A 24,485-nucleotide genomic window follows, 5' to 3' on the forward strand; every position below is an offset into this window, starting at 1 on the left:
CATGGTTACCTGGCATGCTGGGTCCTCTCTCTGGCACTCTTGTCAGAGCCTGACCTCTGAGCTTTGGCTTCTTGTGCCTTATTTTTACAGTTAAGGATTCTTAGAGTTGACGAATGCTGGCAAAGTAGGCCCCAAAGTAAGTAATAAATTGCATCTTCATTTTAAAAACATGTCTAATACATTTTTTCCACTGAATGAAATCTTATTAAAGCAAAAGTTACATACTGTAATAGTCACCCACTCATTATAATTGTATACTTTAATGATTTGAGTAATTTACCAGGCTGTACATTCATCACCACAATCCATTCACTTGTCTCTAATTTCTTCTTTCTTTGGGGTTCTTTTTCCCAGGTTCTGGCTCTGCTTCTTCCACCCTAAGCTTCAGCATGGCAGTATCTCACACCATTTTCTCTGGTTTGAGGACGGAAATGGGCATTTTGGAAACCAACCAGTACTTGCACTCCCAGCTGGAAAAAAGCAAACAGGAGTTTCGAGACCTCACAGAGAAACTGCTCACGTCCCAAGCTACTGTTTACTCCCTGGCCAACCAGCTGCAGAAATACAGTAAGTCCTTGGGGTCACAGTCACCATAGTGATAAATGATTGTCTTCCCTCTAAGAAACAAAACAACCTCAAACTGTATTCTTTTCCCTCCTTCATCAAAATAAATTGCATCCTTACTACACTCCTAGAAAGATGGAAACAGGTAGTTAACTCTCACTTCTCAGAGGATGGAGACACTGACGAACAAAAGGGTTAAGTTTGCAGTGACAGTATAGGGAGAAATAGAGGCTAAGATCTCATTCAGGCACTAGACTTTTTTTCTCAGGAATATATATTAGATTCTATAAACATATAATATCCTTGTTGGCTTAAACATCTCAGGATTTAATTCAAACTTTTTGTGAGCACCCATTTACAAAGCACTGTGCTAGCTGCACTAGGGAAGAAAGAAGTGACAGGATACCCTGCCTACCTTAAAGGTCCTTAAAGCTGTCTATTCCCAACTGAACCACAGAGATCTGGAAATGAGAACATCAATAGCACACAGCAAGAGGAGAGGTGGAGCTGTAGTGACTGAGGAACATGGGAATGAGGACTGAGGGGGACAGGAATAAAAGGGGAGAATGCTGATGGATGCAGAAGTTGAGTTCGCTTTCAAATTTCTACCATTAGTTTTCAATAAACCAATGGGAGATAAAATTTGCTATCCGACTTATTGACTGTCAAGGTCCAGCCCTGGTGGATCCAGAATAATTCGAAGGGGAGACAGAATAGGTGTCCTAGGAAAAAACTTATTTAATTACAGATATATAGAGAAATTAGAAACGGATAGTGTAGTAGGAAAATTAGTGGAGAAAAGAGGCTGAATAACTTGGTTTACATGAAATACCAATCACCACCTACGTAGGCCACAGGCATCTTTCCATTCTCCCGAAGGAGAGGAGGCACTGAGGCCTCCCCGGTCCGATCTTAGAAGCCCAGGCAAAATTAGCAGGCTTGGTGAATACCCACATTCCAGATGGGAATTCAGCCAGAAGGGGAAAGAAAGAATGACACGGGGGAATCAGTCTTTCCAGAAACTGATCCGATTTCTTTATTTTTTAGGTTTGCTTATATACCTTTTGTTATACATAGGGATGAATACAGAGTCACATGGGGGTCAGCAGTCCAGACCTTTATCAAAATCAGGTGCTTCACATAAATGTATAAAAAGGGGTCTTAGGGGTTTTACATCATCTTCTGGCCATGAGACCTGCTGACATTTTATGATCCTTTCTTTCTGATAACCAGAAAACTTATTTTTTCCGAGGGTGTTTTTTCCTTAAACCAGGTGCCACCCTCTGAAGGTACCAGATAAAGTTGCATTCCTATAGGGTGAGGGTGTAGTGGGTTACAACTAAGAAAGGAATTTATTCAACCTAAGGTTAACGGCTGAAGCTCCAGTACTTTGGACACCTCATGCAAAGAGTTGACTCATTGGAAAAGACTCTGATGCTGGGAGAGATTGGGGGCAGGAGGAGAAGGGGACGACCCAGGATGAGATGGCTGGATGGCATCACGGACTTGATGGACGTGTGTCTGAGTGAACTCCGGGAGATGGTGACGGACAGGGAGGCCTGGTGTGCTGCGATTCATGGGGTTGCAAAGAGTCAGACACGACTGAGTGACTGAACTGAACTGAACTGAAGGTTAACATGATTAATCTTAAAGGTTAATACTTATTTCTCCTATATGCTAGTTATATTCATTATAAGGGCAGAGAATATGGAGATTTAGCAGCAAACATCAGCCCAACAAATGAAAACCCTTCACCAGTATTCCCCTTAAGATCCATTTAGTCAAGATAGTGATAAAGTTACATTTTTACATAGCAAGGACACAGTGATTTATAACAAAGTACAGTGATCTATAACAAAAGAGAAAATTCATTAACTCAAAAAGTCTAGTATTGCTAACATCAAAAACTACTATATTTCCTTTTCTATATTCCAAATACATTGATTAATATATTCCCAGGTGCCTAAACAATGAGAAAAGCCCTATGCTAATTAAGACTTTCAAAATACTCCAAACTCTCTGTGCTGTTTATGGTTGAGAGGTTGTCACACAAGCTAGTCTGTCAGCAGAGAGGTTTGACCTGAGACCCCCTTGTCACACCCAGGGCAGGGAATTAGCAGTAATTATTGGCACAATAAATGAAAAACCCTTCACCAATATAATTCCTAATCAACCCACTATACTATACTAATTTTATAACTTTTCAAAAGAGTCTGTATATAGAAAGTTTAAAGCATCTCGTGTCTCTCACGGTTTGGAGGCTGTAAACAATCACATGTGGCCGGACGAACCCGCTCAGGCAGGCTAGAGAAACTTCAGAAGAGTTTGTAGGTTGAAACACTCTTGTCACGCCCAGGAATTTTTATTAACTGGAGCTGCAAGTTAACTCCTTCTCCGAGAGAAATGGTGATGGGGGAGAGCCCCCCGTAAAGTCAGAGGTATAGGTGAGAGCATAAAACAGACTCTGGTTTTGGGGGTAGATGCTCGGGAACAGGGGGTTTCCTAAGGCTCAATACTGCCTTTGTGTATGCTAAGCCTCCTTCCTCATGACCTTTGCCAAGGGCGGAGTTCCTCACGCTGGCTCCCGGCAATTGACATGGATCAAAAAGTAAAAATTAAAGCCTAGTTATCAAAGAAGTGAAAAGAGCTTTCAGGTATTGGAATGTAAGGGTTTGTTTGTTTGTTTACGTCATTTATTATGATCATAATACAGCTTTTTTTAAAACTGGAGAAGAAGAAAGATGTCACCCAACATCTTCGTGTGTAGGTAACACAGTGTAGTAATTAAGAGTGTGTGCCCTGGGGCCAGACTTGCTGGGTTCAAACCCAAGTTGTTCATCTTCTCCATGCCTCAGTTTCCTCATCTGTAATGGTAACAGGAATAGTCTCTACCTCCTTGGAGAGAGGTGATGATTTCAAGTTGATAATTCTTGAAAATCTGTTAGAACAAGACCTTGGCTGCTGCTGCTAAGTCACTTCAGTTGTGTCTGACTCTGTGTGACCCCATAGACGGCAGCCCACCAGGGGCTGTCCCTGGGATTCTCCAGACAAAAACACTGGAGTGGGTTGCCATTTCCCTGGCAAACACTGTGTGTTAGTTCTCCCGCCAACCTAACACAGCACCTGTTAGCATTGAGCATGTCTTTCAGGGGTTTTCCCCTTTGTGTGCATTTTTACACAGTTGTATCTAGATAAACTTTAAAATCTTGGAAATATTGAGGGATTATCGAAACTTTCAACATGGGAGGACTGTCAGCCCTACAAGGAATTCCTACTGTGTGCCCAGGCTCATATTTTCCTTAAGAGGCTGCAAGGCTTGGTAAAGTGGCCCAAGATTTGGAGTCAGAACTCAAGAGTATGTGAATTCTGACTTTGCTTCATTCTGGTTGAATCATCGAGTTATTTTACCCTCTATGAGGTTGTCTCTCCCCAGCTCTAATTTGGCGGAAATCAAATGCTAGTAGCTGGGAGGCTGAGGAATCAGACGTGGATTCCCTGTGTGGAGCCTGGTACCCAGGTGATATCTATCCTGGGGTGGCCCCTCCTCATCCCTTGAAGGCTGGACCACAGCAGCAGGGCCAGCTTCCTCTGAGACAGTGTCTCTGTTTCCCCAGACTGTGAAGAGTACAAGGACCTCATCGAATCTGTGCTGGAGGAGAAAGTGCCCTTTGAGGAAGGGGAGCTGGCAGAGAAGAGGAGACTGGCTACACAGCTTGGGTGAGGAGGAAGCTGTGTGGGAAGTGTGTCAAGTGGGGAAGCCCCGGGCGGTAGAATAAAGAGAAAACAGAAGGGCAGAAATGTACACGCAGGCACAGAGCTAGACAAAGACAGCCTGTGGGACTGTGGGAACAAATGGACGACTAGTTAAGTCTCTGGATTCTCCCTGAAGTAATATATGAATAAAATGAGCTCACATGCTTGTATTGGAATTCTGGCAATGTGGCTTGTGAATTAGCAATGGGCAAATGAACTCAACTTTCCATGATCTCAGTAACCTCATCTGTGAAATAAAAATACTGACAGTGTCTGCCTCAGAGGGTTATGGAGATTAAATGCATGATGACCAGCGGTTAGAACCATTTCAAGCACATGTGGAGTTTTCAACAATATTAGCTGTAATTATTATACCTGTTCTTGCTTTTTATAGGCCTAGTACTTATCATCTTTTTTAAAATATTAGATTTGGTTTTTATTTTAGAGGCTACATGAGAACAAAGTGTTGACACAAAGCTGCAAGTCACATTTGGGAAGTAAGCTAAAAAAAACCTGTAACTGTTTTAGTTATACAGTCCTGACTGGAGGAATCCATGGTGGCAAAAGAGCCCTGGCTCTTGAGAGGGGTTTCTTGATGACGGCTGCCCCAGGTTATGCTGCCTCAGGCCTGGGCCTCTGTAAGACTAGGTCCCTGGCAGGTGGCAGCCTGGGGACCAGGACGACCTCTGCCCTTAAGGCTGGGGCTTAGCCATGGCTGGGAAGGGACACTCTTAATTTCTAATGTTCCCAAGTGCCTTTCATGATAATAATGTTTCTCTTCCCTACCTTTGATTGATTGATTGATTTCTAAAAGTATCAAAAATAAATAAATAAAAGTATCAGACTATGTGGAGTGTTAGCTGGTAAGGCCGTTGGGTAGACAGGTAATTGAGCAGTCGTTGCCTGGAAAATGAATTATTAATTTGCAAGGCCCAGTATTGCCTGTCCTTAGAGACTTTCATAGATAGGGTAGCTTGTGGCATTGAAGACATCTTCTCAACCTTGGTTAATGAAATCTGAGAAGCTCAGATGTGTAAGAGCCACAAAGGAGAGATGCTTGACTGAGGAGGTCTAGGTCTGGAGACCTTGTTTCTCCCTGATCTCTGCCTTCTACTCTTCTGACACTTTATAGGAACTCTAAGGAATAGAGTTTTGAAAGACAATCTGTGGATGCTTACCTAGTATTGAGGAGGTTTAAGCATTGGATGGGGTAGATGACTATTAATATCTAGTCTAGCATTAGGATTATGTGGTTTTAAGTATTAACTGATTGCCTACTCAGGTGTGTATGCTCCACTATGTACTGTACGCTGGGTCATATGGACTTCTCTAGCCTCACAGAGCTCACATTCTAGTTGGGAATCTATAAAAAATATTTGTACAAAATTAGAAAACTGTGAAACCCCAGACAGAGTCATGTAATTGTTACTCAGAATTTTAATTACTCTTGAGTGCCTCTTTACCTGTTATAATAGCTTATCTTCATGTCATTCAGAGGAATGCTCTTCATCCTGACCCACTCACCGATTTCTCTTTTCATCCTTTCAGTTAATACCAGATGTACCTGTTCAACACTTCTGTACCTGGCTTCCCCACCCCCAATTGGCCACACTTTCTGTATAATGCTTGATGATGCATATGACATTAAAATGGATGTGGACTGAAGTGAGGAACTGAAGGGGCTTTTTTTTTTTTTTAAGTGAGGTTAATGAAAAAGAAAGAAACAAATCCAATACTATTTCCTCATTCCTTCTGTTACAGGCAAGTCACACAACCTGTGCAAGTATTCAACTTGGGAAATTCCTTACAAGTAATCAAAGACACACCTCTGCTGAAATTTCCATAACTTCATCATTCACAACATTCACTTTTACATTTTACTTTTCTTTGCCACTTTAGGAGATATGATTACCTGATTGAGGCTCAGGCCCGAGAACTGACCTGCTTACGACAGAAGATACAGGAAGGGAAAGGTGTCTGTCATCGATTCACACAGCATGCAAAGAACACAATCAAGGCTTTTGAGAGTTTCCTCAAGAGCACTGACATGACCTACCACCAGAGACAGAGATTCTGTGAGCTCCTGGCCCAAGGAAGCCAGCTGGCAGAGAGACTTGCCAGCAAACTCTCCACTGGTAAGTTATCTTATAGGCTCTGAGAACACTTAGCTCCTCCAGAGGTCCTAGCCTCACATGAGACTCCACACCTTCACGACTCCCACAGTGACGTTGCAGCCAGGGGTCCTGCGGTTCTGTGGTGTTCTCAGCTACAGGACAGCTTCCCTGGTGGCTCAGCTGGTAAAGAACCTGCCTGCCAATGCAGGAGATACAGACGTGGGTTCGATCCTGGGGTCAGGAGGAACCCCTGGAGAAGGAAGTGGCAACCCACTCCAGAGTGAAGCTATCAGCTAGAAATACCTGGGAGTCCAACCCTGGGCCCAAGGCAAGCCTCAACAGACATATTCCAAAAAGGAGCCAGTGTTGTCACTGGACTGGCCCTTGTGGTTCTTATGATTTCAAGATATACCTCAGCTACAACCATCAGGGAACTTTGAAAAACATGAGGTATATCACTCACATTTCCTGGAGGGTACACGGCTCACTCAGGGCTACCCAGTGAGGTTAGGGTCTGCTTACCTGTAAAAAGAGGGAGACAGCATAGGGCTGTGGTTCTGCCTAATTGGGGTTGAGGGTGGGGTGCCTAGGATTTCATAGGTTCACTCTTTGTTGGTGATTAAAGTGCAGGAAAGAAAAACAAGGGTCAGACATCAATGACTTAAATCAGCCAGGAATCTCTAAAACAAGAGAAACCTCAGACGTGGAGCACCTTGCCTCTTCATCTGGCCCTGTAGCTGCCCATGTGTTCCTTCGAGATAGCTGTCTATGAAGAGGATGCCTTCAGAATCAGTAGCCTAACATCAGCACTTGGGTTACAATTTTAAAAGAAGAGGACCGTCAGGTGCTTACAGTATACCTGCTTCTCACCCTGTATTCTGGGGACCATGACAGTGGTACTCGAGAGTACAGTGGAGAGTACATGGGGCTGGAGGCCACACTGTTAAAACTGTTTTCATCATCACAGGCTTTTGGAGCAGGAGGCAGCAGCCATCCAATCATTTTTGGTTTTTAAGATACATGATATGAGGTAAACTGACCCACTGTAGAATCAGTTCTGTGAGTTTTGAAAAATGTATACAGTGTTACGTAAAAGTACCACCACAATCCAGATACAGAACAGCCCCATCGCTTGTAAAAGTTTCCTTGTACCTCTTTGTAGTCAACCATTTCCTCCAAATCAAGTCCCTGCAACCACTGGATCTGTTTTGTGTCCCTTTAGATTTTTTTTTAATCTCCAGAATGTATCAGTAGTTTGTTCCTTTTTATTGATGAGTGCTATTCCGTGATAGAGCTGTACCACTTTTTGTTTATCTAGTCATCCACTGAAGGACATTTGGATTGTTTTCAGTTTGGGGTGATTATGATTCATAGTTAAGATTCACATGCAGGTTTGTGTGTGAAAATACATTTTCAACTTCACTTTGCTTGAATAAATATCTTGGAGTAGGATTGCTGAGTCATATGGTGAGTGTACGTTTGTGTGTGTGTGTACGTTTGTGTGTGTGTGTGTGTGTGTGTGTGTTAGTCACTCAGTCATATCTGACTCTGTGAATCCATGGACGGTATAGCCTGCCAGGTTCCTCTGTCCATGGAATTCTCTAGGCAAGAATACTGGAGTGGGTTGCCATTTCCTTCTCCAGGAGATCTTCCCAACTCAGGGATCAAACCCATGTCCTGTATTGCAGGTGGATTGTTTACTATCTGAGCCCCAAGGGAAGCTTAAAGAGAGTGTACGTATCCTTAAAGTGTACATTAACTTATAAGAAACTACCAAACTGTTTTCCAGTGTGACAAAACCATTTCACATTCCCCTGAGCAATGAGTTAGGTTGCATTTGTTCCCAGTACCAGCTCTTGACATTATCAGCTTGTTGTTTCTGGGCTTTTTGTCTTTTAATAGGTGTGTGGTTGCTTATTATTGTGATTTTTAATTGGCATTTTCCTATTGACTAATGATTTTTAAAATCTTTTCATATGTCTACTGATCATCCATATATCTTTGGAAAAGTGTCAACTATATTGTTCATTTTAAAGTAGTTTTTCATATTATTGAGTCGAGAGTTCTTTATATTTCTGGATACAAGTCCTTTATCGGATAGTTGACTTGCCAGTATTTTCTCCCAGTTTGTGGCTTATCTTTTCATTCTCTTAACTTTCTTTCAGAGTGAAGAATTTCTTAATATTGTTGAAGTCCAACTTATTGGATCATCATTGTCTAGTTTTATCTAAGAACTCTTTGCCTAAAACAGGGTTCTTGGCCTTTCCATATAGATTTTACAGTCAGTTTGTCATTATTTGGAAAAAAATCCTATTGGGATTTTGAGTGGCATTGTATTAAATCTGTGAAAAGTTTAAGGAGAACTGACATTTTTAATAATATTGGGTATTCTAATTAATGATCATAATGTCTTTCATCAGGTTGAGCTAGTCTTTGTTTTATTTATTCATATTTCCATGAGCAAGCAAACCTTTTTTTATTGTTTTATGATGGTGACTGCTGACAATAGAGAAGAAATTTTGTCTCCTAACACAAATATGAGCAGGCCATGGTCCAGCTAAATAAAACTCCCAACTTATTTAAGGAAGTTCCTTATTTGCTAAGAATTCTATTTTGAGTTGACGTTGTTTTGTCAAATGCCTTTTTGTTCATCTAAAATATGAACAAATGAAAAAAAAATATGAACAAATGATTATATACATATCTTTTATGTTATGTCCTTTTGGGTTGTACTCTGGACATTTTGAATATTATATTGTGAGACACTGGGTCCTCTTAAAGCCCTCTGGATTATTTCTTAGCAGGCAATCAACCACTTCTAGGTTTAGACTGCAAGTTCTGTCTTATGTTTTATGGGTAGCAGTTCCAACATCAGTTTAGTGTTCAGGGGCTTTAATGTGTTGTTTGGGTCAGTTCAGCAAGTATGCCACTAGGTTTAGTCTGGAATAGCTGATGGTTTATATGATAATTCAGTTCGCTAATCTTTTGCCATGATTCCTTGTCTCTGTTCCACACAGGCTGAGTTTGGGGATGAACCCTAATATTTTTGACAGTCCGTAGATCGTTTCCCAGCCTCTCCCCTCTCTGGCATTTCTTTTCTACTTTCCAGTTCCCAAGGGGCCTCTCCCACCTTCCTCTGTTCAGAAAGATTGGGTTCTCCCAGTCATTTCTCCTGTCACGCTGTCCTGCAGAACTGCAGGGGGCTACTCTAAGATCAAAGAGGCAAGAAAATTGAGACAGAAAAAAAAGGAGGGGACACTCTTCACATGTTTCAGACAATTAGTCCCTTTTGGACTAGAGCGGTAGGTTCTCATTTGTGGTTAACATCGCTGCTCAGCTGCCTCAACAACACAGTTCTGCAAATGGGCTGGTCTCTGGGCAGGGTCAGGAGAGAAAAAAAAAGAAAAGGGGAAGAGTCTCTTTACACTCATCAGCAGAGGTCCCCCCGTCCAGTCCTTTAGATAGAACAGGGGGTTTCTCCTGTTGTATTTGCTCCTCTGTGGTTGCTGGAGTATCTGTGTGAGAGCAGTACTGGGACTCACAGCCATGGTCCATCAACCAAGTTTGTGGGAGAAATGAAGGTTAGAGCTGAAGGAGTGCAGAAGACAGCCAGCCAAGTATCCTGTGTACTGGAGAACAGGACATTGTGAACTTTTTGCCTTGACTCAATAGCAGACATCCTGGTGACGATTCAGCCAACCAGCAATATATTGTTCACCGTTGCTCAGGAAAGCCTGCCAGGCTGCTCCTCTAAAGACGCAACTTTAGCCCTCCTGGAATAATTCTTCCAGAGCATTCTGAACAAACGTATAGAGTATTGTATCTCTGGTCAGATAGGCCCTTGTATTTGTAAGCATGAGATGGGACCTGCTCAATTTCCCACTAGCTGTCTCTATTTTTGGTTCACAGAAAATCACCATGGTAGGAAGGATGAAGAGGGACAGGAGTCACTGGCAGCCAGGTAACTCTGAGTGACGAAAGGGCTGGTAATGGGGTGGTGAAACCTAGAGAGGAGTCCTGAAGCAAGAGACCCAGAGGCCAAAGGTCCCGGATCCAGGAGAAACCAGAAGCTGCTGATAGTTCCTATTTCATTCATTCATCATACAGTGATGTGTCCTTTAACTCACGTTATCTGTTCTCATTGAAGTTCTTGTATTAGTTGCCATTTCTTGGTAATTCTTCAAGTTTAGTTAACTGGAGTCATTCTGAACTAAAGGTAAACCAGCCAGAGAAAGCTGGTCTCTATTTTCTGAAAACCTGTATGATTAAAAACTGAAGTGAAATGTCTGTTTCTGCCCAGTTGCCCTGAGAAATGTTGGCCAATGTTTCATAGCCAGAAATATCTTGAAACATAAAGCCAATAATGTCATATATATAAATATACATTCATAAATATATATATATGGAGAGAGAGATCTAAAAGCTACAAGAGTCCTAGGAGGTTACATTCCCTCAGGAGCCAGTATTCAATGGACCCCTTCACACACTCTTGAATAAAATTTGTCCATAGCATTTTAATGTCTGTATTATAGGAGTGTCCTGTGTGTCAGAGTATATTTTAGAGAAGTCGTTGAGTCTCCTTCCTCGTCCACATTCAGAGGTCAGTGCAATGAACACATGCTGCTCTCTCTCCTACCCCTATTCTGTGCACACTGAAATCCCAGTTAGAAGTGGATTGTTATGTTTTTTCTCTCTGAGAGGAGAGGCCTTTTGGTTTCTGGTGTCTCTTCCGTGAGCTTCAGATGAGCCCCAGCTGCCCGGTTGATGCTGGTTGCCTTATTTTCACCTCCTGTCTTGTCTGCCTCCTTCTCCATCCCTTACTCAGGCTCAGCATGGGGCTCCAGGAGGAAGAAGTGAATGAAGTCCCGGAGGACTCACTAGATGAAAAGTATCTGACACATTCCAGTCGCCATGACTCCCACCAGCCTCCCAGCAGCATTGCCTCTGTGTGTGATGTGCAGGACCAGCTCTGATGTAGACTGAGCCAGTGAGTATTCCCAATACCGAGAGAATAACCCCCAACAACCAGAAGACTGAATAATGAAGCTCTGGTAGCTTCTACCTGCGCACCATCTGTCTAGACTGACTGAGATCATCTCTGAAGTGATTAGGCTGAATTCAGTTCTGGGACCAAGTTTTACGTCACTGGTGTGTCTGTTCATTTGCATTCTCCCTGGTCCACACCTCACCTCCCTTTCTCTGGCCCCCACTGGCATATGCAGCTGAGGAACCCCAGGCAAACCAGAGTGCAGAGAGTGAAGGGATCATGAGAAACTCTTCTGCCACGTTTCAGCACAAATAAACTTCCTTATTTAGGATGAAGCACCTTAGCTTTCCTGAAATGTTCTAGCTAATTACAGTTTCTGAATGGTGCCCGTTAGGCTTTTCTAGCTTTCCAAGAATATCATCAGTCTTGCCCATATTTGGGGTCCACTTATCATGGTTCCTCAGTAATGCAGGAGACGAGGCAGGTTCCTCATGAACTCATGGCTCCTGAGTTTAAGCACCAGTGTCCATCCCCCCTCAGGTGGCTTCTCTCCCCATAAGTTTCCATCTTAGTACACACTATCAGGTGGTGAAAGTTAAGCTTCTGCCCCATCACACTGAAGTCCCCACCCTTGAGTCCTGGTTTTGTTCTGGGCTGAGGCAGAAGCACAGGACAAAGAACTGCAGAGAGCATCCTTGGAAGCAAATGTGTGTAACTCGACTCAACAGTAATTATTTCCTGGAACAGGATGCACTTCTCACTTCTACAGGCAGATCTTGGAATCCACTGCCCAGTTGTACAATGAAAACACAGATATCAGGGGAGAAAATCAGAGCCTTCCACCTCACCTGAGTCATATTCCAGAGATAAGCAGTCAAAACCCACAGGGAAAGACCACCCTCAGATCGCTCTCTTCTCTTGCCACATCTGGCTATCAAAACAAAAGATGTGCAGAACAACACTATTACACCATCCATAATTCTCACAACTTTCTCTATCTAGAAAGATGCTCCCTCTACAGGTCCCCAGACTCCAGGCTCCAGGAATGGCTCTAGGAAACCCACCATTTAGTTACAAAATTCACCCTATTATTTAAGCCTGAATTCCAGTCTTAGGTTTCTCAACTTACAGGTCATGTAGTTTAGTTACTACTTAACCTCTTGACCTACTGTTTCCTCAGGGACAAAGGAAGTATACTTGAATATATTTAGATTCTAGAACCAGTTCTGACATGTAAGGGAGATTTCCCATTCCAGAGGTTAAGGTTAAATGTTCAGTCATATAAGATTATCCCACACCTCCACACCCTATCCATTTCTGAGGACAGTTGAAAGCCCAGATTGTTACCTGAACTCCTGCCTGAGTGGCTAGAAAGCAGGATAGCACCACCCCCTCCTCAGGTTCAATTAATTTCCTAGAGTTGTTCCTACAGAACTCAGAGAAACATTGTACTTACTACACTATTGGTTTATTATAAAAGGATATAACTCAGGAACAGCAGATGGAAGAGGAGCACAGGGCAGGGCATGGGGGAAAGTGTGGAGCCTCCATGCCTTCTCAGAGAAAGCCTAGTACCTAGTACTCTCCTAGTACCTCCGTGTGGTCACCAACCCAGAGGCTCTCATAATCCTGAAAACCTTTTGAACTTTATGGAAACTCATTACACTGGTCTGATTGATGAAACCACTGGCCATAGTGATTGAACTCAGTCTCCAGCCCCTTTCCCCGTCCATAGGTCAGGGGCTGGGACCGGAAGTTCCAACCCTCTCATCACAAGATGGACCTTCCTGGCAAGAAGCCCCCCCAATACTTGCTTCCAAAAGTTGCTTTATTAATATAAACACAAGTACCTTTATCCCTCCATTGCTTAGGAAATTACAAGGATTTTCAGAGTTCTATGTCAGAAACAGGGATGAAGACCAAGTGTGTATTTCTTATTATAAGTCACAAGGCACTGATAGTGTCTGAGCACCTTCCTGGTTTCACAATAGCACCACCTTTCTATTTAAAAGGGAGAGGACATGGATTTAGGAGCCAGATTCCCATTTAAAACAGCCTTTCTTTCCTAGAGCAGACTGCCTTTTTTGGTTTTTTGACATGTACACACTACTTTATTTATTTATTTATTTATGGCTGCGCTGTGTTTGCGCTGCTACATGCGGGCTTTCTCTAATTGTGGTGCCCGGGCTTTTCGTTGCAGTGGCTTCTCTTGTTGCAGAGCACAGGCTCTAGGAGCACAGGCATCAATAGCTGCAGCACCCAGGCTCAGTAGTTGTGGCTTGCTGACTCTAGGGCACATGGCCTCAGGAGTTGCAGCATATCGGCTCAATAGTTGTGGCTCGAGGGCCCTAGTGTGTGCAGGCTTCCGTAGTTGCAGCTTGAGGGCCCTAGAGCATGGGCTCAGTAGCTGTGGTGCACGGGGCAGTTGCTTCCTGGCATATGGATCCCAGGCCAGAGATGGAACCCACGGCCTGTGCACTGGCAGGCGGATTCTTATCTATTGCGCCGGCACGGAAGTCCTAGAACAGACTGTTTCTGAATGTGCGTGCTTGAAGCTAGACACCTCTCTCCTGAGAGGTGTGAAAAGTCTCCCTTTTTTCTCAAGAGTAGAATGGAGAGTAAACTGATGCTGAGCGGGGTGAGGGGGGGTGGGGATGGGGAGGTGGAGGTAGTGGGAGTGGTGGGGGGTAGGGATAGGGATCTGGCTAAACCACATGCAGCAGTTTTGAGCAGGGCCATCAATGTTTTGGGGTAAGTCCTATGTTCCACACCACAGGGCAGATGGTATATTTCAGAGGACTTTCCTCTCACCTGCTAGCACAGCTTTCTCTTTCCAGATTGTAGCTGACTGCCACAGTTTATCCTTGTAATACATTCAGGTGGCACATGGCATCTTTCCTCTCTTAGCTCTCACTGCAACCTCAGTTAGATATCAGCAGAATCTGACAGAAAATCCTCACTTTTTTGTTGTTGTTGTTTTGTTTTCTGTTTCAGGTGACAACGAATGCTGGAACTGTGTGAAAATTTTTATCTTATTTCAATAGAACATAGTCCCCAATTGATGAAAAAAACAACAAAACAACAAAATCCAAATCTGAGAGGAAGAGCAAGATTTCACATTACTTTAGATTTTTACTCCAGTTTGCAGAAGTCTCAGCCCTTTAGCCTACAAATATAACTGCCCAAGGGACACCAATGCCTATATTCACAGATAATCTTGAGAAAAATCTAACTCTTTTCCCTCCCATCTCCCTCCTGTGGATAACTAGAGTCAGCAGCAGCTGGAAGAAAATGGCAAGGACTTGGATGAAGAACATGTCAGAATAATGTCACTACAGACCATTCATCAGCTCTTCAGCACATGTCCCTTTTCCTGGGAGGTTGGGGGATTATAAAGATCCTAAAATAAAGCTTATTTTATATGCATTCTGTTGGTTATCATCTTTTTGTACAAATCAAAATTATAGAACTTTTTTTCTTTAGCCTAAAGCAGAGAACTCAAACGTTAATGTGCCCACTACATTTATACCCCAGAGTGATAGAAACCAAGGCTGAATGCATACTTCATTCCAAAATTATACGTTATTGAGCACTTAATATTACATGTGAGTTGGACTATAAGCAAGGCTGAGCACCGAAGAATTGATGCTTTTGAACTGTGGTATTAGAGAAGACTCTTGAGAGTCCCTTGGACTGCAAGGAGATCCAACCAGTCCATCCTAAAGGAGATCAGTTCTGGGTGTTCACTGGAAGGACTGATGAAGCCGAAACTTCAATACTTTGGCCAATTGATGCGAAGAGCTGACTTATTTGAAAAGACCCTGATGCTGGGAAAGATTGAGGGCAGGAGGAGAAGGGGATGACAGAGGATGAGATGGTTGGATGGCATCACCGACTCGATGGACATGGGTTTGAGTGGACTCCGGGAGTTGGTGATTGACAGGGAGGCCTGGCGTGCTCCAGTTCGTGGGGTCGCAAAGAGTTGGACACAACTGAGCGACTGAACTGAACTGAATATTACATGGAAACATTAATTGTGTCCAACTGTCTGGGAACCAAGGTACTCAGGCAAAAATTCCTCCCCCTCCAGGTTGGGCATCTGCAAGCAGTCTCATACATATTCACCTGACAGGGGACCCAAGGACACTAGGATAGAATTTTTGCCAAAGAAGGATCCTGAGAGTCTGCTGTTCACTGCTATACTTCAGCAAAAGTTCCATCCTAGAGGCCTGTGTTTAAGACCCACAGAGAGAGATCTAACATACCTAGATGGAATTGCTGCTGCTCAGTCACTTCAGTCGCATCTGCTTCAGCAAGAATAGTAGAGTGGGTTGCCTCGCCCTCCTCCAGGGGACCTTCCCGACCCAGGGATTGAACCCATGTTTCCTGCCATTGCAAGTGGCTTCTTCATCCCTGAACCACCAGGAAAAGCCAGATGGAACTGGCAGCTTTCAAATTACTCCACTCTCATTTGGAGTTTTTTTTCCTGTAAATAAGTTTCTCATACCCTCTGTTTGTCTTTTACTTTTCAATATAAAATCAGGACATCTCATTCAGAAGCTGTAAAACATGTAAGATAGCCTCCAGCTTACCAGAGTCCCAGGTTAGAAAGCTGATTCTTCTAAAGAGGGCAAATCCTGGGTGGCAGGAAGGGACCTTTACCTGGGTTTGTACCCTACACCAGTGACTTACGTTTTCTTGTACCAGTAAGTGGCACTGGCCACTGTCACACCCTCTGCAAGGGAGAGACCCATTGAGAGCCAATACTTAGTCCAGGACTCAGCTCTTCGCAACTTCCTGTGTTTTATAATCATTTCTGACCCCTCTCCCCAACAATTATTTACCTTGAAAATTTTCAAACCAACAGAAAGTTGGAAAGACTCATACAACAAACATCTCTATTCTGTTCCTCTAAATACAGCAATTAACAGTCATTTTTTCCTTTTCTCTGTCTGGGCTGACACATACACTCATATCACTTTATTAAATGCAGACAAAAAGCCTGCTTCACTGATAAACACTTCAGCATGTATTTCCTGATATTAAGGGCATTGTCCTATACAACCATAATCAATGATCAAATTTAATTATATTACCATTATTTCAATAACATTACCTCATATATGCTCAAGGTATAAATTTTCCCATTGTTTAATAACTGTCATATCTACATGCTTATATGTGTATGGATATAGCTATTAGACACATTTAACATATGCCTCTATATTATACATGTGTGAGAGAGGTTAAGAATTGTGTGCGTTGTGGTACTATTTCCCCATGTTCCAATTAAAGTTTCTAAATTTTGTCGTTATTACCTGGAACTGTCTCCTGACTGGTATGTTTTTGTTGTTTCTGATGTCTTTGAATTTCTGAAGAAACTAATTATCTTGTTTAGTGTTCTACATTCTGATCAAACTAAACCTTTTTTGCAAAAGATCAGCACATCCCATTTGTGCTTCCTACTGCATCCTGCCAGGAAGCAAGCTGTCCAAGAACAAAGCTACCAAATATTGAAGGAAACATACCATCTGTCAGCCAGGCCAGTAGTCTGCATTATCTGTAGTCCTTCAATCCAAACTGCAATGTCTGCCATCTAACTTGACAGGAACTGAGTCTAGGTTTGCTTTTAATCCCTGCACCAGCTGTGATTATTACTGGCAGCCATAAAGCAGGATTTACCGCTGACTCGCCTGCGCAATGTGATTTGGAGAAGGGAAGGAGAACCCACAGTGAACAAACCTAGAGCCAGGCCATTGGGAACATTGGATGTGCCCCATGTCTGAGCATGCTCAGAAGCTACTCCCAAATGTGAAATTCCTGCTGTCAAGGAGGCTCTAGCTTTCACTAACGAAATGGTGCTATAATAGACATGTTTTCTAGGTGAGATATTTTAAATATTGGGATTCTAGGGACAGATGAGAATGAACTTAGTACATTTAAAATAAAATCAAACTCTTTGCTATAGTTTACATTGGCTTATCTCAATCACCCATACTCCTTTTTTTTTTTTTGCACGTGACATAAGAAAAGAAAACCCAACTCTGCACCAGGAAATGGAGCCAAAGATAGGTAGATAAAGAACTTCAGGCTTCATGAATTGAGTTGTTGGCGTGCAAAAAGGAGGCAGTACCTGTGGGCTTATCAGGAGAGGCTCCCGGAGCCAGGTCAGAGGAAGTAGTGAGGCCCTGCCCAGGCTCCTAGGTGTCGCCCAGGCTGGAGGGGCTGAGATATCAGGGTTGAGCAGCCATTCACCTTCATTCTCCCTTCATCTCAGAAATTTAATGTCTTGCTTTCATCCAATGAGAAACTGGAACTTGAGTTCCCAAAACTCAATAAAAAACAAAAACATAAAATACTTGAAACATAACAAAAAATTTGAAATACTAACGTCATATATTCTGTACTCCAGCATGCATAGTCAACATTTTCCCGTGTTTGCTTTCTCACTCTGCACGACTGAGCAACTGAACTGAACTGAACTGAACTGATATATGACTTGCTCCACCATTTGAGAGTAACTTGCAGATGTCTCAACTCAAGATCACTGATTGGGCAGCTATTGCTGCCTTGGCATCTCTTGGCATTCCTTGGTGTCTCCTTCAAAACCAAGTTCTGCAAGACCTGTCCTCCAAGGCCAGGGAAAGGCCTTGTGCTGGTGGAAAGGACCCCTTGCCCCTTCAAGAACCTGAAATCCATTCTCTTCAGGCTGTAGAGAAGCTTCAGACACTGTTCTATGTCCCTCTCCCCTAAGTGCAGGGAAGGTGCGCCCTGGGCTTGCAGGAACATGCTAGGCTGTCAGCCCCCACCCTCCGCAGCACCCTGGGACTCCTCCGGGTCGTCTTGGTGGGCAGTGGGGTCTTGGGTCAGCCTGAGCTCTAGAACCACCTTCCTTGGGAGAGACCCATAGGAAAGTGCATCTGCCCATTGGCTCTTGCCTGGCTCTCTGTGCCCTGCAGACAGCAGAAAGGGTTCTGACAGGACACAAAAGGGAAGCATCTTTTCCTGTGGTGGGAGGATGAAGGGAGCTGGTGGGTCATAAGTCAAAGAGAGGGGAAAGTTCTCAAGAGCTTCCCAGAATTGTCTGCATCAGTGCTGTCAGTGGGGTAGCTGCCCTGTGATCATGGCACTTAGTCTTGTCTTGTCTTGACACAGTTCCAGGTCCAGTCTGAGTCCAAAGACAGAGGCATTCTGGTTCGCAGTACAAATGCCATAGTGCGTCTTTCCAAAGTGGAGTAGTCACTGAGCTGCTTGTCCCAGGATCCCACTGGATAGCATCCATGGGGGTTTCTTGAACTTTCCTTCTTGTCTGAGAAATTTCTTATCTCTCCTTCAATTCTAAGTGGCAGTCTTGCTGGGTAGAGTATCCTAGTTTGTACATTTCCCCTCTCAGCACTTTAAATATATCATGTCGTTTCATTTTGGCCTGAAAAGTTTCTGCAGAAAATCAGCTGGTATGGGGGTTTCCTTGTGTATGAGTCATTGTTTTCCTCTTGCTGCCTTTAGAATTCTGTCTTTGTCTTTAACTTTTGCCATTTTAATTATGATATGTCTTGGTATTGGTCTGTTTGGGTTCATCTCATTTGGGACCTCTGTGCTTCCTGTACCTGGATATCTGTTTTCTTCTTCAGGTTTGGGAAATTTTCAGTTGTTACTTCTTCAGATACATTTTTGACTCCTTCCTTTCTCTTCTCCTTCACAGATCCCTGAACTTTCTTTCTTGCTGAAATTTAAATCAGGGGAAAATTAAAAAGGAGATAAGTTAGTGGTCTAGATAATTAGTGGTCTCTGTGCCAAGTATAAGAAAAAAAATTAAGTTGACAATAAGGAGAAATCTTGAATACTTTTAAAGACTTTAAAGACTTATAAAAATTGACGTATAATGGCATGGAGAATATTTATGTTTCTAGAGATGACACCTTTTATGCATCACACTGGTTTAATAATTTTGATCTAAAAATTATTTTTGCTGTCTTTCAGATTTTTCTAATAATGAAGAAAATATTGGTTGCAGAGTATTCTAGTTTATACATGCCTTAGATTTATGTTCTCTTCAAAATCCTCATGACACTTAATTGCCTAAGCTTCTTTTTCTGGTTCTACTGATCCAATAAAATAACTTTATTTTCAATACATATTTAAGTTTAAAACACTTAAAATTATGTGTTTCAGTAAGTTAAATATACCATCTAATAGCTTTTAAATAGAAATTTACTTTTATAATTCTAGAAATCATTGTTATCATTATTCCACTTACAGTTTGGGGGTGAATGTTTTTAGGTATCATTCAATATATTAATCCAGCATGCATTTCTCTATTATGCTTCAGCTCAAGTTGCATTTTTAAGATCTATCATTAAGTGCCTAAACTGACACTAAATTCATTAATGTATAATTTTGCCTGGAGAATTTCTAATTAAGGTGGAAATTAAAAAACCTTGTTTTTACATAATGCTCATGCATATTTTTATAGATTATAGAGTGGCCATAGATTAACAGGTTAAAAGGAGGTGTGGGTACAGGTTAAAAGAAGGACATTGGTGGACAGAGCCATCACGTCATTTGAAGAAATGTAAAACACATGGAATATGTGGGGAGTTTTTAATTTTAGTTACCTCCCTTCTAGATCTGGATTCATCAATTTTTCCATTGTTCCTTATGCTTCTTTTGTCTCTGCCCACGTGGGCAGAGGAACCGGGAACCACAGCCCTGACACTTTCTGATACCTCCAGAAGGGGGTGCCACAGGCAGAGGTTGGGTTTGCTGAGGCTGCAGCATCTCTCCTGGAGCAGGGCCTGACACCTAGTAAGTGCTCAGTGACTGAAGGAATTCTAAGGCAAGATCCTAGAAAGCTGAAGAGGAAGAAAAGAAAGTGGGTGGATGGGGCAGTTTAGTGTGTGAGGGACAGAGGCAGATAAAAATACGCATGAACAGGGTAGAAAGAATGATCAAACACTCGTTATAAAAGCCTAGGAGCTCATGAATGCTTGTGAAATTCAGCAGAAGAACCAAGAGAGGGCGGGCCAACAACTCTTGGTATCCAGGTCTGCACAAGAAGCATTGTCAGGGGCAGGGTTCTGTTGCTTCCAACCTTTGGTCTCGAATCGAACAAGTGTTTCTTTTCTTTTTTCAGAAATAACCAACCCCTGTCAAGAATTATACAGAGAGAGCTATTGGATTACTAATCCAACTTTGGGTAAGAAGGTGACCAGTCCATAGATGGTGAGCATCCAAGAAGGCAAAAATGCAATTCACAAAAGGAAGGGAAGATGAATAAATGTCTGGCACCAGTGATTATTCCCCTCGAATTGATCCGCTATTTGGTAGAAAGGAATCCAGGGTCATTCTGGTCAGTCTTGTCTGGACCCAATTAAGTAGGTCACCATTAAAACCAGTAACAATTATTGAAAGACTTTCTAAACATTTTGGAAGTTATTAGCTGGACATATGCAATACAGTATCTCTGAGTAACGTCTACATTGTCCTTCTGTCTGTCGTACCTCCTGCTTAGTTGAGTCAGGAGGACAACACCCCTTGTAAGAGTGTCAGATAGACGGAGAGAAAGCTTGTTGTACTAGAAAAACTGTGAAGAAAAAGGATTTTTCATAGAGTTGGACAAATATTTTGTTCTGTAAAAATGGTACATCTCCTTCAGAAATCAAACTGGGAACACATGAAGAGATGCTTTCAGCTTCTGGTAAAGGTGGAGTAACAGAAATAAGATTGGCCTTTCTGCTCAAAAACTCACCCTGCCGGGAGCCAGTGTGAAGAATCCCACCCGTGACAAGGTCATGAGGGAGGAAGCTGACATACGCAAGGCCGTGATCAGACTTCAGGAGTTCCCCCTGGCATTTCCTGAGCATCCACCCCCCAAAATAAAAATCTGCTGGCTTTTGTACTCTGCTTTTCCACTTTTCTGATATACTCTGGAAAAAAGTCAACTCAGGGCTTTATTCTTCTGCATTTGAACAGGATGTTTCAGTTAACCCCCTCTGATTGCTCTCTAGCTTGCCTAACAGGTTCCCTGGACCTCTTACAGCTTGTGAATTGCTTGCAGCCCCCAACCGAGAGAGGCACAAAGCTTAAAAGCATCTTAAAGATACAGAGCCTTTTCTAAAGAGTTAAAAATTATATTGGTGATGGGATTTCACTGTTGACTCAATGATTGCTGCCAGGCCTCCATATTCTTTATCTTTTAGGCACCTGGGAGGATGGTAATCAATGTAAACGGGATATGGAAAAAGATATATAGTAGTTCTGATGTTAGCAACACTAGACTTTTGAGTTAATTACTTCTCTTTGCACTCCTCTTGTGTCCTTGCTATGTAAGAATGTAACTTTATTTAGTACTTTCTGAGAGTGGCACCAAACCTTGGGAAAATCAACACAAATAAGTCTTCTGGTTGACAAACCCTTATCAGAAAAAAGGCTGTAAAATGTTAATTTGGCCAGAAGATGATGTAAATCACCTAAGACTTGTGTATACAACTAGGTATGCAGAGAGAAAAGCCTGGTTTTGATAAGAGTCTGGACTGCTAACACCGCATAATTTTGTATTACCCATTGATCTCTATGTACAATCTAAAAGGTATATAAGGCCTTCTAAACAATAGGAGCCGGACTCAGTCGCTGGACTGGTTTTCCCCGTGTGTGTGTGTGTGTCTCTCTCTCTCTTTTTCCCTCTCTCACCTATTTAATTTCAGGCTGAATTCCCATCTGGGGTGCGGAGGCTCGCCAAGTCTACTTATTTGCCCTGGCTGTTAAGACCCGCGCGAAAGGGAGCCTAAGGGGAGGCACCCTTAGATATTCAAGCGAGCGCCGGTGGCCCAACGTAGATGGTGCAAATTCCTTGTCTGGAATTTTATTGGTCTTCTGCGTAATCCAAGTTATTCAGCCCTCTTCCTCCACTTGATTTTCCTACTACACTGTTGTTTCTTAATCTAATCTTATATTAATAAACAAATAAGTCTTTCCTCGCCAACGCCGTCCACGCTTCGAATTCCCTGGATCCACCGGGGCTGGACCCCAGCATCACCCTACACTTCTCCCCTACCCCCAAAGAAAAGAAAAAGCTAAAAAGCATAAAATATCAGTTTTCAAGACACTGGAAATCAGGCAGTGTGAGATGAGAAACAAACAAGGTGAGACCTACCATGGGCCCAGCTTACTGCTTCCAGAGTTTCCAGGCTGAGCACAAGGAAGGGATCTGAGGCCAGCTCCTTGGATCATGGAGATGCTGCTGAGTGTCCATGGAGAGCAAGGCAGCTAGAGTTCATAGGACACATTTAGTGATGAGAGAGATGAACAGAGAGAACGCAGGCAATAGGAAAGCATTTCTTTCAGGTAGTCAGCTGAGTTCTGATATGAGCATGTTTGTGGAGAAATGCCCAAGATTGAAAAAAGAAACCTTGGAAAAGATCATGGGACAGTGCCTGGTCTTCACATGGTACAGGCAATTGTACTCACGTCCCAAGCCAGACAAAACTACTCACAAGGGACATTGAGAAGAACACTCAAAGAAGGTTGTGCTGTACTACTTGGATTAATCAGCCTTAGAGTGACTTACCTTTTAAAAAAATCATAAAACCCAGATTCAAAGAAATCAAACTGTTTACAAGTCACTTAATTCTATGCCAGAACAAAATTCAAGAAGATTTATAGGAATACCAAAATAACCGGTACATAAGAAGGTAAAGTTTGGCAATATCTGGCATCCAATCAAAGAATGTCAGGCATGCAAAGAGGCAGGAAAATGTGACATAAGGGGAAGAATAGTTAGTGAACCAAACTGAACCAGAACTGATGCCATGTTAAAATCAACAGAGTGGACTTAAAACAGTTATCATGACTGCATTCAGTTCAGTTCAGTTCAGTCGCTCAGTCGTGTCCGACTCTTTGCGACCCCATGAATCCCAGCACGCCAGGCCTCCCTGTCCATCACCAACTCCTGGAGTTCACTCAGACTCACATCCATCGAGTCCGTGATGCCATCCAGCCATCTCATCCTCTGTCACCACCTTCTCCTCCTGCCCCCAATCTCTCCCAGCATCACAGTCTTTTCCAATGAGTCAACTCTTTACATGAGGTGGCCAAAGTACTGGAGTTTCAGCTTTAGCATCATTCCTTCCAAAGAAATCCCAAGGCTGATCTCCTTCAGAATGGACTGGTTGAATCTCTTTGCAGTCCAAGGGACTCTCAAGAGTCTTCTCCAACACCACAGTTTAAAAGCATCAATTCTTCGGCGCTCAGCCTTCTTCACAGTCCAACTCTTATATCCATACCTGACCACAGGAAAAACCATAGCCTTGACGCATTACATATGTCCAAAGAATTGTAGAAAGGTGGAACATATAAAAATGGCCAAAATAAAACTTTAGAGATGAACAAAAACTATAACTTCTGATGTAATAAAGTCACCAAATGGAATTAAAAAGACATGACTGACTGAAAACATTTGAAATGAAAATCACAGTTTAGTGTTTAATGCATAGCATCATTGAATGCTAGGACAATTCTAAGAGGCCTAACATGGGAGTGTTTGAAGCTCCTGAACAGAGCTGAATGATTTTTGAAGAAAAAAGGCAGAAAATATTCTAATTTTAATGAGAATTATAAAGCCACTCGTCCAAGGAGACAAGTACAGTCGCCTATACCATGTGAATACCAGGCACTGTCCCATGATCTTTTCCAAGGTTTCTTGTTTCCATCTTGGGCATTTCTCCACAAACATGCTCATATCAGAACTCTGCTGACTACCTGAAATAAACCCTTTCCAAATGCCTGGGTTCTCTCTGTTCATCTCTCTCATCACTAAAGCACAAGGAATATGAAAAACACACCTAGCACATTACTATTAAAGCGCTTAAATCCATATAAAAAGAAAAAAAATCTCTAAAGCAGCCAAAGCAATAAGGTGTGCTAGATATAGAAAACAAAAATAAAGGCAGTAGAGCAACATCTTTAAAAAACTGAGAGAAAAAAGAAAGTCAACATGGAATTCTATTAATCTTCCCTCATGAAATATCTTTCAAAAATAAAAGATATGATGAATATTGTCACTTGCTGCT

The 24,485-nt window shown here is 42.5% G+C and overlaps 1 protein-coding gene across 1 annotated transcript; it reads left to right on the plus strand.

The window, feature by feature from the left end:
- The first annotated feature begins 389 nt into the window (after positions 1–389).
- Positions 390–14,833, plus strand: LOC120855952 (neuroblastoma breakpoint family member 6-like protein). The gene is made up of 6 exons (XM_040230825.1): positions 390–567; positions 4,179–4,281; positions 6,217–6,452; positions 10,341–10,392; positions 11,257–11,418; positions 14,413–14,833. The coding sequence occupies exons 1-5, from the start codon at positions 390–392 to the stop codon at positions 11,402–11,404; spliced, it is 717 nt and encodes a 238-aa protein (XP_040086759.1). The 3' UTR covers positions 11,405–11,418; positions 14,413–14,833.
- Positions 14,834–24,485: the final 9,652 nt, after the last annotated feature.

Source organism: Oryx dammah, unplaced genomic scaffold (genome assembly GCF_014754425.2).
Source record: "Oryx dammah isolate SB20612 unplaced genomic scaffold, SCBI_Odam_1.1 HiC_scaffold_28, whole genome shotgun sequence".
NCBI lineage: Eukaryota > Metazoa > Chordata > Mammalia > Artiodactyla > Bovidae > Oryx > Oryx dammah.